The sequence below is a fragment of the Pangasianodon hypophthalmus genome, chromosome 14, assembly GCF_027358585.1.
Source record: "Pangasianodon hypophthalmus isolate fPanHyp1 chromosome 14, fPanHyp1.pri, whole genome shotgun sequence".
NCBI classification, from domain to species: domain Eukaryota; kingdom Metazoa; phylum Chordata; class Actinopteri; order Siluriformes; family Pangasiidae; genus Pangasianodon; species Pangasianodon hypophthalmus.
Genome location: NC_069723.1, coordinates 25833289 through 25852505, shown reverse-complemented (window position 1 = coordinate 25852505; position 19217 = coordinate 25833289). Strand labels below are relative to the sequence as shown.

Sequence of the window (19217 nt, the reverse complement as noted above, 5' to 3'; positions counted from 1 at the left end):
ATAAAAATGTGTTTATAGTTTAATTTAAACTCTGTCCAGGACACCACCCTTTACTGTCCGGGGTTTAGGATTAGAAGCCTGTGATATTAGGAGTAAAAACATTTCTATTTGTTAGATTTAGATTTATTTTCAGGTCACATTTTTTGCTCACAACAAAAACACTAAAGAAGCAAAAATAAAAAATAAGAGCTAAGAGAAGTGAATAAAGATGTTAACTGCTTAATATAAAAGGAATAACGAATAAAACGGTATAACTGCAGTGTAGACAAAGGAGCGTAATCCCAGAGTACAGCAGTGATATAAAGTTTTATATATTTATTATATGTAGAAAGAAGCTGTGATGAAAGTTATTTTATACCTAATAAACATTACAAATGCTTAATAAACGTAATAAATAAAAGGTGATGAGGAGAGCTGTGCAGTACGGACAACATCATGTATTAAAATCTCACTTGGTGAAAGATCACCTGATCTATTTTACCAAAAACTACAATAATTTCCATGAGTTGGAGGATTTAATATGTTTATTAATGAAAGTAAGATTATTAGGGTGTGTGTGTGCTGAAAACATGTTTAATGAGGTTTAATTGTTAATTAACTCTTATTTATTAGCAGCTGATTGAGTCACGCAGGATTGTTCGGTGTTCCTGTATAAAATAAATCAGTTCCCAGGCATTAGTGTGTAAACCTTTAAAAATATACGCTGCACCAGATGATTAAAAATGAACTGATTTGAAAAACAACTCAATTTGTTTGCACAGTGGACTGAAATAAACTTGAACGTTCATGACTGTGTGTGTACACGAGCACTGCACAGGCTCGCTGCAGGAAAACAGGAGTCGCTGCAGCACCCGAGCGAGTCACATTAATATCGGAGGTTATAACCAGTTATAGCAACACGGCACAAAGCTGCATAACTTTCTCACACCTCCCTAAAGTCAGCAAGTCTGCAGTCAGAGCGTTATATCGGGACAGAGGTGAAAAATCCTGACCTGCTGTTACGATGAGAAATATTAGTGTGTGAGTTATTAGACTGTTCATTAATATGAAATGGTTTTAATCCAGAACCTCAATAACTCAAAAACAAGTCTAGGAAAATAAAAAGCTTACACACACACACACACACACAACTTCTTGCTGTTCTAGGATAAAGATGTTGCGTACAGCAATTAATAAAGCGCACATGTAAACTTTTCTATGGTCTACATCATAAAAACTGTAGAATCACTTTCTAATCAGCATTAAATAATTTGTTCAGTTCAGACTGATTTTTCAGTGCATCCTAATAAACATATTGAACTCATTTTAAGTAAATGTGTGTGTGTGTGTGTAATGTTATTGAAGTGGAACATACACTGATTTTCATATTATTGAGCTTAAAACATTCTCCATTCGCCCTGACAGGAAGTGAGGACACGTTTTAAACGGCGCTTCCAGTTAATATTACACCTACACAGCTGTCACTCACTCTCATGTCAGTGGGTTCATCTGCACTTTTTATCAACTGAACAAGAAATTCTGATCAAACTGATATTGGGGAACCACTTGCACAAATAAAAATAAAAAAAAATAAAAAATTAAAAAAATAAGAACACCTGACAAATTTTAGCTCAGCAGAGACTTCACACAGGAGGATCTGTGGTCTTCAGGTTCATACACAGGTTCCTCAGCCTGCAGTCACTAAGTTATTATTATGATTATTATTATTATTAATTACTTCTTGAGCCTATTAAGCAACACAAAGTCCAAAACATGGCAGTCAGGCTGAACGAGCACGGCGCAGGTTAATAATAAAGAGACGTACACAGGGCTGTGGGTGGTTTTCGTTTTAATGGCGTCGTATCAAACAGAGCTGTACATTTATTTGCCTTTCTTGGCCTTGATCTTCCTCAGGTAGAACTCCAGTTCTTTCCCCTCCAGAACATAGCCATCAGCTCTACCACACTGTCCAGGTCTGGAAGCAATGCATGCTGGGAAAAACAGACAGAAAACACTTCGTTACAGCTCCATACACAAGCAGTGCATCAGTGTAGATTGATGAATGTTTGCAGTCAGAAAGTGGTAAGAGTTCGTCACTGTGGTTTCAGTAGCAGAACTGGATAGATTTCATCATGAGTGTTGCATTATGGGAAATAAAACATGAGCATGTGGGATGGATGCGAGCCTCACCGAGCAGCTTGCCCTGCTGGAACTGCTCGTCCAACAGAGGACTGATCTTGCTGTTCTTTCTGCGCTTGTCGAACTTCTTCTGCACCTTCTTCGACCTCTTCTTGTTCAGGATGTCCTCCTCTTCAGGAGTCTGCCAGGAGAAAGCAGGACGTGACTGAACGGGACACGCTCGTTTTATGGCGTAACGCATTACTCTGGAGAAATCAGTGCTGAAATAAATGAATAATGTGATGGGTTGTGTGTTGATATTTGTGCTCCTGCACTGGGACCTCGAGTCTTTCTCAGAGTGTTCGACTGCATCAGTGTCACTCAGGAGCAGAACTGGACAACAATCTCATCACAGAAAGACCATTTAACACTCCACATGCTCTCCTTTACAGCCTTAATCTAATCCCAAAAACAACAAAACATCCCTGACCCGTTTATTTACGAGAACACGCACAAGCAACGTTATTTACCTGCAACGGCTACTGTGTGCATTTGCACTTAAAAGCAAAAATAATCCTTCAGACACACAGGTTTCACAACACTCGTGTTTTCTGTCACTAGGGGGCAGTATCACTCAAATCTTACTTAAAACCGATTCCCAGCTTGACCACTAGTCACTGCGATTTAAGTGAAAGGGTTGTTTATCTTCACGTTTTTGTGAAATATGAAACTTCACTTGTTTGATGTTCAAGCTAATTGTATATCTAATTAATATTCAAATGAATAGGAACGCTAAATGTTAAAGTAACAAAAACAAATACTATAAAGTATTTTAATTACCCTAACATGAAACATCTTACCTGACATCATACATAAATGGCTGCGTGTGTTTTAATCTTTAAATTTTTTTTTTATGAGTGAACGGTGAAATCGTACCAGCTTGGCGCCCTTCTTGCGTCCCAGAGGCAGAGCGTAGTGAGCCTCGTACCACTGCCTGAAGGGGGCGCTGTCCACCAGAACCACACAGTTCTTCACCAGGGTTTTGGTTCTGACCAGCTCGTTATTGGAGGCGTTGTAGACCACATCGATGATCCTGGTCTTACGGGCGCAGCCTGCAACCACCGAAACAACACGTTCATCATCATCATCATCACACACACCCCCCTGATTAATTTAACTGGTCCACACAGACGCTGCTCCAAACCACTCGCCGCATTAAAAATAACAAAATCACCAGCATGATGCCTTATGTTGGATTCTGAGTCCTTAAAACACTCAATAAACACAGAATAAACTAGACGTGAAGTAGAGTCCGAGAATTACACAGAGAAATCAATTACATTAAGAATTTAAAGAAGTTTAAAACGTAACCTACAACTAAAACAAGTTTCCACATTCTTGCTGGATTCAGTAAAAAAAAAAACTAAAACAACATCTAAAGAACTCACTGCTACTTTGCAGATTTTGTTGTTATTGTCCTACTGAAGTGTTTATTTATTTATTTATTTTAACCCTAAAGCGAGCGTGACGTGCCGGAGCTACAGTATTTGGCGTATTAATGATCTGTGAGCTGCAGGTCTTTTTCTCAGAGTTGGAACATAAGTGTCACTCACACGCACTCAGTAGCAGAACTGGACGTGGTATCATCATGGAAAAAAGACCTGCAGGAATAATCTGGACTATTTATTTTAACCGCTCCCCACACACACACACACACACACACACACACTTACACTCTGAGCCCCAGGAGAAGTTGCCCACGTCGAGCCGGAGCGCGCGGTATTTCTTATTCCCACCGCGAACTCTCACCGTGTGGATGCGCTTTGGGCCGAGCTGGAACGAAATAACATTTCAAAAACGTTAACGATGTCACACTAAAACACTCATCATCATCACCACCTTCATCATCATCAGCAGCATGTCCATGTGTCAGTGTAACTATGACTGATCCTAACATTGGAAGGTCCAAAGCTTTGACCAAAACGGTCAAACACAGACCGACCTAAGGACGTGTTTACATCACTCACATGGACAGCATGCTGATCGCCATGACGACGGCACAATTATAAATATTGTAACCGTGGAGACGACGGGACATCCCATCGGAGCGGTCCGTCCCGTTTAAAGATTACTTGAGCAACATCACAACATAATTCTGAACGTTATTAAACTGAGGTTTTTATTTTATTAACCAAGTGTTTAAACTGTTCGATTAAATCAGATAGATGGGTAAGACAGAACACACACACACACACACACACAGAGAGAGAGAGAGAGAGAGAGAGAGAGTCCTGCTGTATGAGAACAAGCTTTACACTTTTCTTCATAAAATAAAGGAGCTTTAGAGTCGCAGTGGATTTATTCATTGTAATTATACAGAAAGTGAATTACTTTATAGGCTGCAGTACGAGAGGAACCACAGCGTTTACACAACTATAAAACTTTTTAGTGAAATATACAGAACACGGTTCCACTAACGCTGGTCTTAAACACACACTTTAACTCGGTGTGTGAGCTCAGCTGAGTTTTAAGATCTTTTGTACGAGATCGTGATAAACTCTAACAGACCGAGCGAGGACGTGTTCTGCAGGTCGGATTATGAAGCGACGTTCCTCTGCGTTACAGCTCTCACACACATTCTTCAAAGTGATTTAAAATATATAAATATACCACGTCGTGTGTTCTAACGCCACCGATCTCAGCTCATTTCACTTGTTTTAAAGAGTTATTTTCTCTCTCTGACTGCAAACTCAAGCTGAAGAGTCACACGGTGTAAAGCCGGGTTATCACACCACCACGCTTACACTCCTGGGAGAAAAAACTGAACCAAGCCCAAAATATGAAGCTTTTTAATGGTCTTAAGAACAAATGACTGGTGAGAACATTCCTTCTGCTGTTTGGGGAAAAGCTAGAAACAGCGAAATTCACTTCTATAGTCTTCTTGTACACAAAATCATGATAATGATTCACATGTTTGAAGTAAAATTCAGACTAACACATGTCTGGGTGTACAAACACTTCCAAAAATATCTTCTGGGATTTTTTTTTCTTCTTACAAGATTAGTGATTATTTGGTTATCAGCCGCCTGATGCAGCTCATCAAGAGCCACAAGACTTCAACATTTACAGAAATCAGAGGGAAAAGCTCCCAAACTGAGCTCCTTTATCTCTTTGTTCCATTCCTGCTCATTTCTTGATCAATGATTTGATGTTAAGAGCTTTAAAAAATAAATATTTTCGGCTTGGAACATTTTCTTTTTGCCCAGGAGTGTACACAGAGTCAGATGCACGCTTTCAGACCAGAGTCAAAGTTTCTACTCAGAGCTGCGTTAGAAAACAGAACTCCGAGTGTGTGTGTGTGTGTGTGTGTGTGGAATAAATAAATAATTCAGTCATCGTGTGTGTGTGTGTGTGTGTTATTGCTGTACCTTTGTGTTTGATGGAGGCCGTCCGAGCTCATACTTCCTCTTCTTGTGGACGGGTTTGCGTTTGCCACCGGTCTTGCGGCGTTTGTGCCAGTTGTCCCTTGAGATACCTTTCGTTAAAAAATAAATAAAATCATAACAGTTAGTGCTCAAATCATGAAAGCCTTCATCACACACGCACACACACACTCGAGTGTTCAGTTCTCCAAGGTGAGTCTCAGCAGGATTTACTCAGACTCCGCAATACACTCATCACACACACTCGAGCACTGTGGAGCAAGATTATTAAATATTATTAAATATTATATAAACTTTACACCTTACAATGACATTCTGATCTGCCTGCATCAATTAAAAACAACTTTCCTGTTCTGCAGCACATACAAAAGACAAAAAGACAAAAATACTACAGCAGAAATAAATACAAAGCAGTGAAAAGTCAGGATTTTATCAGTATTAATTAAAAATATAAAATTTTAAGTCACATGCTATATGAGAACATTAGCACGCTAGCTAACTAAATCTTCTTCAAACTGTATTTATAGTACAGGATGATGATACTCGACCCTACACATCTCTCATGTGGTATAGAAAAGTTAAAGATAGCTGAAGTTTAGATAAATATAAAGTTATTTAACAGCATGATGCCTTCAGTCTCTTCAGCGCCTCACCAAGCTAATCGGCTAATTAGCACCAGGCCTTTCCGACTATTTTCTCACGTTCTCTCCAACAATAAAAGCTTTAACCTCACAAACACATACACTACAACAGAATTTATCTTAATTCATGCACTCGTTAAAAAAGCACCCCGAATAAACAGTCTAGTCAGTAATGTTCACAGCAGTGTGTACCCAAAGAGCGCCGCCATCTTGAGACATGTCACCATTCCTCTCTCCAAACTCATCTCATCGCAAAATATACCAAATAAACCCACACAAACACGCAATACGGGCTCGGAACCGAGGCGAAGTGTCTACTAAATAACCTGAATATAATATTAAACCAAAATATAAAGTTTAATCAGGCAGATGAGCTCGGATTCCGCTGAGCAGGACATGATGAAAACACATACCCATTCTCAGGCGCCGGCTAGAAAGAGGAACCGCAAAGGATCATGGGCAGGTTTCAAGCATCCACTTATCGCGAGATTCTGCGAGAAGAGAACAGGACCCGTTTAAACCCGACATCTATATCGTATTATGTTATGATGTGTTGTGTTGTAATGTGTTGTGTTATGTCATTTTGTGTTATGATGTGTTGTGTTGTGATGTGTTGTGATTTGTTGTGTTGTGTTATGATGTGTTGTGTTGTGTTGTGTGTTGATGTGATGTGTTGTGTTGTGATGTGTTATGATGTGTTATGATGTGTTGTGTTATGTTGTGATGAGTTATAATGTGTTATGATGTGTTGTGTTATGTTGTGTTATGATGTGTTATGATGTGTTGTGTTATGTCATTTTGTGTTGTGATGTGTTGTGTTATGTTGTGTTATGATGTGTTGTGATGTGTTGTGTTGTGTTGTGTTATGTTGTGTTATGATGTGTTGTGTTATGTTGTGTTATGATGTGTTGTGTTTGTGTTATGCTGTGTTGTGACAGTGAGTTAAGTGAAAGTGTTAAAAGTGATACATCTATTTTAGAAGAAAGGAATCCAGACTCTCATGATGGACAGAATTAACAAACATTAACACACATTTGTTGGACAAATTTTAGTTCTGAGAAGAAAATAAAATTAAATTAAATTAAAAAAAGAAAAGGGAGTAATTATGTAATTTTATTAGCGATAAAATGAGATTACATCATATTCCAGTCGCCCGAATCATTCAGCAGCCCCGCCGGTGTAACGGCAGCGTAACGCCATTGTAACGGCAGCGTAACGACAGCGTAACGGCAGCGTAACGGCAGCGTAACGCCATTGTAACGGCAGCGTAACGACAGCGTAACGGCAGCGTAACGCCATTGTAACGGCATTCTCACCTGCAGCTACGAGAACAGATGCCCTTAAATTATCAAAATCATTTGGTGGGTTTTCATGAATCTACAATTACGCATGAAAAATCCTGCAACTGTAAATATTCTAAGTTTAATTATGAATAAATTGTTAATCAGAAAGTGACGTTTAGAGTCTTTCTTAAGTACAGCAAATTTAATCAGCTTATAATTTATCGGCTTCATATGAACATTATTACCGGACATCCAGTTGCACAACTGAACCCACAAAACTGAAGTGTTTTCATCGATATTAAATCTTAACCTGAGAAATTCTTTTGAAGAATAAAACTCAAAAATTCATTATTTTAAATGATTTAAATGAAAAATTATTTCTTTAATTTCTGGAAAAATTGGAAATCATCCTTATCTCGTGTAACTCATCCATCTCAAGGTCTCTGAAGATCTGGTGACGTCTGAGCTGACTTGGATTGAAGTCTATCAATGAAAATATTTCTAAATTTCTAAACAAAATATTTCTAAGTTTATAATGTCACATTTTGGTCCTTAATGAAAAAGTTATAAATATATATAAAGCTGGGAGAGAAGCGATGACTTTAGGATACGAACAAATACCTTTTAGCAATACAAGTAAAATCAAGTCAAGTGGCGTTTATTGTCATTTCAGCCAGACACAGCTAGTTAGTACACAGTGAAGCGAAACAACGTTCCTCCAGGACCATGGTGCCACATGAAGATCACAGAACTACAAGAGACTACACATTACTACATAAAGTGCACATGCACACAGCACAAGGCAGTACAATAACTAATAAACCAGTACAATACCTACTAAACCAGTACAGTAACTACTAAACCAGACCTATAACTACTAAACCAGTACAGTAACTACTAAACCAGACAAATAACTACTAAACCAGTACAGTAACTACTAAACCAGTATAATAACTACTAAACCAGACAAATACCTACTAAACCAGTACAGTAACTACTAAACCAGACAAATAACTACTAAACCAGTACAGTAACTACTAAACCAGTATAATAACTACTAAACCAGACAAATACCTACTAAACCAGTACAGTAACTACTAAACCAGTATAATAACTACTAAACCAGTACAGTAACTACTAAACCAGTACAGTAACTACTAAACCAGACCTATAACTACTAAACCAGTACAGTAACTACTAAACCAGACCTATAACTACTAAACCAGTACAGTAACTACTAAACCAGTATAATAACTACTAAACCAGACAAATACCTACTAAACCAGTACAGTAACTACTAAACCAGTATAATAACTACTAAACCAGTACAGTAACTACTAAACCAGACAAATACCTACTAAACCAGTACAGTAACTACTAAACCAGTATAATAACTACTAAACCAGACAAATACCTACTAAACCAGTACAGTAACTACTAAACCAGTATAATACCTACTAAACCAGACCAATAACTACTAAACCAGTATAATAACTACTAAACCAGACAAATACCTACTAAACCAGTACAGTAACTACTAAACCAGTATAATACCTACTAAACCAGACCAATAACTACTAAACCAGTATAATAACTACTAAACCAGTATAATAACTACTAAGCCAGTACAGTAGGCGCAGTAAGAGAGCACAGTGCCGGTCAGTACACAGCTCTAGTGTGAAAGTGAATCAGATAATAATATAATAAAATGGTGTGAATGTAAATAATAATGAATAATGAATGTAATAATATAATAAAATGGTGTGAATGTAAATAATAATGAATAATGAATGTAATAATATAATAAAATGGTGTGAATGTAAATATAACACACTATGGCACAGTATTCAGCAGATAAGCGTTTACCATATATGGGCATCGCAGTTATTGGGGAAGCATCCAGGCAGAGAGTGATGACAGGAAATTATATACAATAGTTTTATAAATACAGTAGCAACAAAAATGTAGGTAGTAAATAAGGAAATGTGCAAAAATTGCAAAGAGAGTGGGATGGTGTCAGTTGTGTGTGTGTGTGTGTGTGTGTGTGGTCAGTCCAGTCTGTGAATATTGAAAAACTTGTTTCCCTGACTGGGAATCGAATCCTGGCCACTGGACCAGCAGGGAACTCTCAGACTCCACTATTATATCAACTTAGAATTTAATTATATGGAAATTGTTCGAGCTTCTTTAAGGCGACACACAAATCTGTGTTTTAAACAAAAATCACTGTAGCTAAGAACATTTCCATGATGATCCATCATCTCGATCACAGAATAAATCTTAAACCATTTTTCATAAAACAAAGATTTGTTACGGTGTACAATAAAATGATTATTCCAAATTTTTCACAAGTTTTGTGAGGGCTGAGTGTGTGAAAATGCCAGTTTCCAGCAGAAGAACACATGCTGATGAAAGCTGGATGGTTTTAAAGGCAGCTTTGACATTTCAGAATCACACTTTAGCAACAGTCCCACAGCTCCCAGTTTCTCCCAGTTTCTCCCAGTATCTCCCAGTTTCTCCCAGTATCTCTCAGTTTCTCCCAGTTTCTCCCAGTATCTCCCAGTTTCTCCCAGTTTCTCCCAGTTTCTTCCAGTATCTCCCAGTTTCTCCCAGTTTCTCCCAGTATCTCCCAGTTTCTCCCAGTTTCTCCCAGTATCTCCCAGTTTCTCCCAGTTTCTCCCAGTATCTCCCAGTTTCTCCCAGTTTCTCCCAGTTTCTTCCAGTTTCTCCCAGTTTCTCCCAGTTTCTCCCAGTATCTCCCAGTTTCTCCCAGTTTCTCCCAGTTTCTTCCAGTATCTCCCAGTTTCTCCCAGTTTCTCCCAGTTTCTCCCAGTATCTCCCAGTTTCTCCCAGTATCTCCCAGTTTCTCCCAGTTTCTCCCAGTATCTCCCAGTTTCTCCCAGTTTCTCCCAGTATCTCCCAGTTTCTCCCAGTATCTCCCAGTTTCTCCCAGTTTCTTCCAGTTTCTCCCAGTTTCTCCCAGTTTCTTCCAGTTTCTCCCAGCTTCTCCCAGTTTCTTCCAGTTTCTCCCAGTTTCTCCCAGTTTCTTCCAGTTTCTCCCAGTTTCTCCCAGTTTCTTCCAGTTTCTTCCAGTTTCTCCCGCATGAAGAGGAGACAGAGAGCCTTATACTGGATCTCAGCCACTGAATCTTTACACCTCCATTCATTATTAGTTCTAAATCAGTGACTTGGAAACTCCAGCTTCATCACTGCGTGCCAAAACATTCTTCTTTACATACTCAGATTTATTTTTCCAGATGGAATTAAAGTTAGCACTGTGGAATGACTAAGAAAACTTGTCATTGTGAAAAGTCAGAATTGTGGGAAGTTATCTCAAAACTGCGGGAAATAAAGTCGCAATTACCTTTATTATTATTATTATTATTATTATTATTATTATTATTATTATGTTTCCGTGGCGGAAATTTGACACATTCCCATCTGGTTACAGAAAACACCGACACAAGCATCCAGCCAATCAGAAGCGAGCTCTGACGTCACCCAGTGGACCCCGAGCTCGCGCAGGCGGTGGAGGCTGAGACGGGACTGGGATTAAGATCCAACCTGCAGGAGTTTATCTGAGCAGTTACAGGTAAGAGTACATATAAACACAGGTACAGATTATAATCTGTGTGTATAATTTGTGTGTGTGTGTGTGTGTGTGTGTGTGTGTGTGAGAGAGAGAGAAATTTCGGTACTGTGAAACTTTCCTTTACAAAAAAAAAAAAAAAAAAAGCCTGCAGGAACATTATGCAGATATCCTCCAGGATTTTCAGCTCTGTAGAAATACATGAAGGAATTCTAGGAAATAAAAAATTCTATCCTGCAGGTTTATTTAAAACACACACACACACACACACACACACACACACACACACACGCGCGCGCGCGCTTCCTGCAGGGCGGTTGTACAGAGCCCTTAAAGGGACATGGCGATGGAAAAAACATGAGCTGGGAGGAAGCTGCATATTTCTGTGCTTCTGCTTTCTCTGGTTGTGGGTTTATACAAACAGCACTTCCGGTTTAGTTTCTCTCTGCAGCAGGGCAGGGCTCAGACATGTTCACAGTGCAGCGCTTCTGAGAGTTTTATTTTGAGCTCAAACTCAAGCAGAAAGAAATAAAGTCATATTTAGTTTAAGGCATGCTTTTCACATGACAGTGACACACCTTCTGATCTTCCCACATACATATATATATATATATATATATATATATATATATATTCAGTACAATCAGTACAGTTTATATCCTCGCTGGCAGCACGACAGGGTTCAGGAGAGGACTTTATATAGTCAGTTTAATTGGAAACACTTCCTGTTTTTCTACACTGACTGCTTTTATAGATTACGATGCACATGTATCTGGGATCCTTCATATACATATATATATATATATATATATATATATATATATATATATATATATATATATATATATATATACAGTCAGGTCCATAAATATTGGGACAGTGACACAGTTTTGGTAATTTGGCCTCTGTACACCACCACAGTGGATTTGAAATGAAGCAGTCAAGATGTGACTGAAGCGTAGACTTTCAGCTTTAATTCAAGGGGTTTAACAAAAATATTGCATTAACCGTTTAGGAATTACAGCCATTTTTTTACAGAGTTCCTCCATTTTCACAGGCTCAGAAGTAATGGGACAAACTAATATAATCATAAATATTAGGATTATTTTTATTACTTGGAGGTAAATCCTTTGCAGTCAATAACTACCTGAAGTCTGGACCCCATGGACATCACCAAATGCTGAGGTTTCTCCCTTGAGATGATTTGCCAGGTCTTTACTGCAGCCATCTTCAGTTGCTGCTTGTTTGTGGGTCTTTCTGGCTTCAGATTTGTCTTCAGTAAGTGAAAAGCAGCTCAGTTGGGTTGAGGTCAGGTGACTGACTCGGCCATTTAAGAACATTTAATTTCCAAGCTCTTGGGCTGCTTTCACAGTATGTTTTGGGTTGTTATCCATCTGTACTGTGAAGCGCTGTCCTATCAGTTTTGCAGCATTGGACTGAATCTGAGCAGAAAGTATAGCTCTATACACTTCAGAATTCATCCTGCTGCTTCTATCAACAGTCACATTATCAATAAACCCCAAAGACCCAGTTCCATTGGCAGCCAAACATGCCCATGCCATAACACTGCCTCCACATGTTTGACGGATGATGTGGTATGCTTTGGATCATGAGCCCTTCCTTTCCTTCTCCATACTTTTCTCTTCCCATCATTCTGGTACAAGTTAATCTTGCATCAGAACTGGTCAGGCTTTTTTTTTAGAGGTTTTTTAGCAAAGTCTAATCTGGCCTTTGTGTTCTTGAGTGTTTACACATTCATGAAGGTGGCTCTTGATTGTAGACTTTGACAATGATAGGCCTACCTCCTCCAGAGTGTTCCTGACTTGGCTAGATGTTGTGAAGGGGTTGTTCTTCAATAAGAAAAGAATTCTGCAATCATCCACTTTAGTTGTTTTCTGTGGTCTCCCAGGCCTTTTGGTGTTGCAGAGCTCGCCAGTGCATTCCTTCTTTTTAAGAATGTACCAAATTGTTGATTTGGCAGCTCCTAAAGTTTCTGCTATCTCTCTGATAGGTCTGTTTTGGTTTTTCAGCCTAATGATGGCCTCCTTCACTTGCATCAACACCTCTTTGGACGGCATATTGAGAGTTCCCATGAACAGCTACCAAATGCAAATTCAACACTTGGAATCAGCTCCAGATCTTTTATCTCTTAATTTATCATGATATCAGGAGGAAACAGGCCACAGCTGGCCATGAAACTGCTTATCAGTCAATTGTCCCATTACTTTTGAGCCTGTGAAAATGGAGGAACTCTGTAAAAAATGGCTGTAATTCCTAAACGGTTAATGCAATATTTTTGTTAAACCCCTTGAATTAAAGCTGAAAGTCTACGCTTCAGTCACATCTTGACTGCTTCATTTCAAATCCACTGTGGTGGAGTACAGAGGCAAAATTACCAAAACTGTGTCACTGTCCCAATATTTATGGACCTGACTGTATATATATATATATATATATATATATATATATATATATATATATATGTATATGAAGGATCCCAGATACATGTGCATCGTAATCTATAAAAGCCATCAGTGTAGAAAAACAGGAAGTGTTTCCAATTAAACTGACTATATAAAGTCCTCTCCTGAACCCTGTCGTGCTGCCAGCGAGGATATAAACTGTACTGATTGTACTGAAGTGCTGTTTGTACAAACTCAACAATGGGAGGATGCAAAAGCACTGAAATATTCATTTCCCTCCCATCTCATAGTTTGTCCCTCAGCATGTGCCCTTAGGGGCTCTGTGCTATTGTGCAGGAGAGATCTGAAATTCTGCAGGACATGGCGAGTGTTTGTCTCCTGCAGCATGTATACAGAGGAAGGGAGGGGGGGGGGGGGGGTTGGGGGGGTGAGGGAGTCTACTTTTATATGGGATGAAATTAGTTTCAAAATTAATTACAAATACATGCACAATTATCCCTGAACTTGATAAATGCTATAAATGCATCTTACTATCCACAAACAAATGCCTTACAATCTGAGCCTGTGAAATTCAGAATTAAATGAATGTGCAGAGATTTGTGCAAATAGAGACACATTTGTGAATACAAATTTCCTATTTTTATTTATTTATTTATAATCGCACTATCCGTTACCACCCAGATGAAGATGGATTCCCTTCTGAGTCTGGTTCGTCTCAGGGAGTTTTTCCTCACCACTGTCACCTTTGGCTCGCTCATTAGGGATAAATTCATACATTTACAATTTATTTTGGTTTAATTTAATTTGAATGTATTTATTTCTGTAAAGCTGCTTTGTGACAATGTCCATTGTTAAAAGCGCTATACAAATAAACTTGAATTGAATTAAATATTTTATATGAATGTATCATAATTTGTAAGATGCAACAAGTAGGATGTGCATTTGTGGATCAGGTGACAAATTAGCATGATCATTTTACTAGATGTGTCTGAGGTTCTTTGGGAGGATGCTGAAAACCTCCAGTAGCTCTTGTCCTCAAATCAAGCACAAGTAGGCAGCTGCCACCAACTCTGTAAACCTGAGACTGCCATCTAGTGCGAGCTGCTTTTCTTAGGCACAGCTGTGTGTGGATCTGGAGATGTTTGTGTGTGGATCGTGCAGTGCTGAAACCGCAGAAAGAAAATCTCAAAATCCAGATGAAACGAACAGAATCGACTCAGAAAAGACGTCAGTAAAAGCACACGTGCCACCTGATCCACTAACACACATCTTCTTTTTGCATGCACAAATTATGACACATTAATACAAAATAGAATATTTGTATTCACAAATGTGTCTCTATTTGTACAAAACGCTGCACATTCTGAATTTCACAGACTCAGATTGTAAGGAATTTGCTTGTGGAAAGTAAGATGCAAGATAATTGTGCATGCATTTGTTAATAATTTTGAGACTAATTTCATCCTGTATGTAGCATGGGCAAAGTCAGTGATTGATGTGGGAACGCATACTATATGCTGCTATAGAGCTGAAGCTGTGTATACAGTAAAAAAAAAGAAAAGAAAAAAAAAAACAGCTTCCTTGGTAGTAAACCACGATGAGCACATTCCCGATGAGAAATGCCTGTTGTGCTAGGAGAAAGAATGGATGAGGAACAAGAAAGAGAACGGCTCGTGCTATAGTGAGCGCTCCGCTAGCAGGTGTACACTTTCGCTGTGTGTGGCTTCTGCTATAACATCATTGATGTGAAGGACGACGGCTGCCTACTGCTCGTGGCTTCTGTTTCAACATCAAAAATTTCAGCTAAGCCGAATCTGACACTTGGCCATACATTGACCTTGAGAGACTCTGATCATTGACCCTGTCCATAAAATGCAAGACAGAGAAAACACACACTGCTTGGTTAGAAAGTAAGTTAATTAAGTTACTATATGATGATAATATGAAGTTAATAGAAGACAGTCACCAGAGTTGGAAGACAGGTGCACCTGTAGCTCTGTCTGTAGTCACAAGGTGTTACGCAGATTGCCCAAAAACGCCCTTAACGTGAACGTATTTCTCATTAAGACTGTCTAATAAAATGAAGAAACTTTAAATCCACCCTAACAGATTAACACAAGAGTTAGAAGTCACTCTAATGTCTAATTTTGTCTTACAGTTATGGAGACATTGATTAAGAACAAGATTTTTCTCCTCAACACTCTGTCTACTGACGCCAGCATCGTTTTGCAGTATGTCCTGATAGACAACATCATTACCAGTCGTGAATACAACAATCTTAACCAGCCCAAATACGCCGAAGAGCAGACCATCATTAACCTTCTGGATAATGTGATGAGCAAGGGTGATGAGGCGTGTCACAAATTTCTGAAGCTGCTGCAGCGTGAAGATCTTCAGGAGACTTTCCCTCAGCTGAAGAAGCTCTTCACACCTGATGAAACATCACAGAAGAAAGGTACATGCACATGTTTTTGCAGCCATTTTTTAAAAATCTATGAGTTGGGATGTAGCAACAGTTGGTGATGCATGTGTTCTTGTTTTTCTTTCTCTTTTAGTTCGACCTGCCACGGCATCTGATGAGGTGATTTATAACACTGTGTCCAACAACAGCCAGGAATAAAGTCCAGTTTGCTGAATTCCCTGCTCTAAAACTCCTGATTAAACTCCTGATTTAAACCCATTGGTTAATGATCAGGTTCAGTAGGTGTGTTAGTACAGGAGAATCTCCACACTGTTTTAGACTCCAGGCCTCCAGAGCTGCAGTTCAACTCCCTGATTTAGGATGTTAACAGAAATGTGTACTTTCATAACGCTGGTCAAAAGTGTGATGTTTTATTAATAAAATGTTTATTTTCAGATCCATGAATACAAAATGTCCAGTGAACCTCGTGGCGTCTGTCTGATCATCAGCAATATGACATTTGATTCACCTCTCAGGTACCGACATGGATCTGATAAGGATGAAGGTGTGTATCTTCATCACGTCTATTTGTATTATATCTGATTGAGCTTCAGTGGATCTTCCAGGAAGAATGGGAGAAACGGCCTAAATCCAAGTGCAAAAAATTCACTTTGTCATTATGAATAATTTTGTGTAGATTAATAGGAAAAAGTAAATTGAATCCATTTTAAATTTTAGGGGTGTAAGGGTAAAATCAGTTCAAATTCACTAAGATACATTCTCAGCAAAAATAATCATTGTGTGAATATGTGCTTTAGGTTTCCATTTTCAGTTGAATAAAACATTCAACATTATAAAAGTATAATAACTGAAGCATCATATAAAAAGCTGTGCTTCAGAATGGAACAAAGTTAAACATGACTAATTAGTAATTAAAATTCCACTCCAACTGCATCTCAGAATCTGCATCAGAAAAGACCTGAAACTAGTCCAGAACTAGCCGTGGTACTTTCTTTAAGCTGGATTAAATTAGCAGAAATTCTGTCTCATAGCAGAGAGAGAGAGAGAGAGAGAGTATATATTGTAAGCCCAACGTTTTTTGTATTCACACACACACACACTGTAACAAATCGCCGGAGGCGGGTTGTGTAGGATCCATAAGCAGTTTAATAGCAAACAATCCAAATCGGCAGGCAGAAAACGTAGTAGAGCAAACAAGAGCAAAGTCCGGTAAACCACGAAGTCAAGCAGCGAGGTAACCAAAACCAAAACACAAGGCAAAGGCAGTAATCCGTAAACGTGAACAGGATCATACACAAAAGTCAAACAAAACACAATGGCAGAGAGAAAAGGCTTGGTAATGTCCTGAAAACAATACTTCGCATCCTCGTGTGGTGAACGCGCTGCTTAAATGTCCGTAAAACCCCAGAAGTGTTCCTCGTGGGTGGCGTCAAAACTCGGGTGAGGGCTCCCTCTGGGGGGCAGGTGCCAGTGGTGACGCTACAGACCCCCCCCCACCCCCCCACCCCCCAGGAACGCCTCCCGGTGTTCTACGACGTGGACGGCCCCGGGGCCGTGGAGCTGGCCGATTGGGGCGGAGGCAATGGAAGAGGGGTCAAGGATGTCGTCCGCATTTACCCAGGCCGTACCCCTCCCAGTCCACCAGATACTGTAAACGGTTACCATGGCGTCAAGGGTTGAGGAGTGAGCTCACCCTATAGGCTGGGGCCTGTCAATGTCGAGCGGTGGTGGTGGTTGTGTCATCCTGGTGGGGGCGTGCTGGTTTGAGCAGGGACACGCGGAAGGTGGGGGAGATCCGATACGAGGCAGGGAGTTGCAGTCGGTAAGTCACCGGGTTCACTTGGCGGACGATACAGAAGGGGCCAATAAATCTCGGGCTCAGCTTGCGGCAGGGTAGCCTCAGTCTTAGGTTTTGCGTGGATAACCATACCCTCTGACCCACCTGGAATCTGGGATGTGGGCATCTGTGGCGGTCCGCCTGTATTCTTTGACGTCGTATGGCCCGTTGCAGGCGGACGTGGGCGCTTTCCCAGACCTCCTGGCTATGGCGGGCCCAGTCGCCTACGGCAGGTATGTCGGAAGGTTCTCCTGACCAGGGGAACAGAGGTGGTTGATACCCCAGAATGCACTGGAATGGTGTGAGTCCCTTGGATGAGTGGATGAGGGAGTTCTGGGCATACTCTGCCCACGGGAGAAACTCACTCCAGTGCTGCTGTTTACGGCTACAGTAGGAGCGGAGGTACCTGCCGATCTCCTGGTTCAAAGGCTTGGTCTGTCCATTAGACTGTGGGTGGTATCCAGAACTGAGGCTTACGTTGACCCCTAGGTGGGTGCAGAATGCTCTCCAGACTCTGGACATGAATTGCGGGCCTCAGTCGGACACGATATCCTCAGGAAGGCCGTAGATACAGAAAATGTGGTGAAATAGTGTAGTCGCTGTCTCCATGGCTGTGGGTAGGCCTTTGAGGGGGACCAGTCGGCATGCCTTGGAGAACCTGTCGATGGCTACTAGGATCGTGGTGTATCCTGCAGAACTAGGGAGGTCGGTAACAAACAAAGTCTATAGCCATGTGGGACCAGGGTCACTTGGGAATGGGCAGAGGTTCTAACAGGCCCATGGGGAGCTGGCAGCTGGTTCGAGACTGAGCACAGGTGCTGCAGGTCCCCACGTATTCCTCTACATCCTGTGCCAGTGCAGGCCACCAAAACCGGTTGCTGATCAGGGCTGTGGTGCGCTGTATACTGGGGTGGCCGGAGCTGGGCATCTCGTGCACCAACTGAATTATTCTCAGATGAAGAGGGGCAGGCACCAAGAGTTTGGTGGGTGGACAAGCTGGTGGTGGAGGTTCGTTGGCCTGGGCCCGCTGGATCTCCTCCATGATGTCCCATCTGATAGGTGCGAGTACTATGGCGGGCGGTAGTATCGGCTCCGGGCTGCTGGGCGCATTTATGGGATCGTGTCGACGGGATAGTGCATCAGCCTTGCCATTCTTGGTGCCTGGTCGATATGTGACAGAGAACCGGAATCGGGTAAAGAACAGTGCCCATCGAGCTTGTCTTGGGTTCAGTCTCTTTGCATTACGCAGGTATTCCAGGTTATGATGGTCAGTTAGTAATATGAATGGGTGACACGCACCTTCCAACCAATGCCGCCATTCCACCAATGCTTCCTTGATAGAAAGGAGCTCCCGATTGCCGACGTCATAGTTAGCTTCAGCTGGGGTTAGCTTTCGGGAAAAGTAGGCACAAGGATAAACTTTCCCTGGGTTTCCATGGCGCTGTGAGAGTACGGCCCCGATCCTGCCGCTGCAGGCATCCA

General features: G+C 40.6%; 2 protein-coding genes and 2 non-coding genes across 12 annotated transcripts in view; 1 reads left to right on the top strand and 3 right to left on the bottom strand.

Annotated features, from left to right (window-relative positions):
• Window positions 1-793: 793 nt before the first annotated feature.
• On the bottom strand, window positions 794-933 carry LOC113524427 (small nucleolar RNA SNORA47). Its single transcript, XR_003402542.1, has one exon. It is a non-coding gene; the product is annotated as a small nucleolar RNA SNORA47 (small nucleolar RNA).
• An 878-nt stretch (window positions 934-1811) lies between these two features.
• Window positions 1812-6672, bottom strand: rps8a (ribosomal protein S8a). Its single transcript, XM_026910652.3, has 6 exons — window positions 6595-6672; window positions 5526-5632; window positions 3831-3930; window positions 3034-3209; window positions 2170-2299; window positions 1812-1970 (listed from the first exon to the last, which is right to left on the bottom strand). The coding sequence occupies exons 1-6, from the start codon at window positions 6596-6598 to the stop codon at window positions 1861-1863; spliced, it is 627 nt and encodes a 208-aa protein (XP_026766453.1). The 5' UTR covers window positions 6599-6672; the 3' UTR covers window positions 1812-1860.
• On the bottom strand, window positions 4021-4127 carry LOC113524426 (small nucleolar RNA SNORD46). Its single transcript, XR_003402541.1, has one exon. It is a non-coding gene; the product is annotated as a small nucleolar RNA SNORD46 (small nucleolar RNA).
• A 4292-nt stretch (window positions 6673-10964) lies between the features above and the next one.
• LOC113524415 (uncharacterized) overlaps window positions 10965-19217 on the top strand; it is a 46985-nt gene continuing 38732 nt past the window's right edge. For 4 of the 9 annotated variants that reach the window (XM_053239701.1, XM_053239700.1, XM_034310626.2 and 1 more), the window contains exons 1-4: window positions 10965-11056; window positions 15635-15931; window positions 16032-16057; window positions 16334-16442. In XM_053239701.1, the coding sequence (XP_053095676.1) occupies window positions 15637-15931; window positions 16032-16057; window positions 16334-16442 (430 nt within the window). In that variant the 5' untranslated portion in view covers window positions 10965-11056; window positions 15635-15636. Of the gene's footprint in view, window positions 11057-15634; window positions 15932-16031; window positions 16058-16333; window positions 16443-19217 lie in introns of those variants that run through there. The other 5 variants (XM_053239707.1, XM_053239706.1, XM_053239704.1 and 2 more) reach the window with 3 other exon arrangements.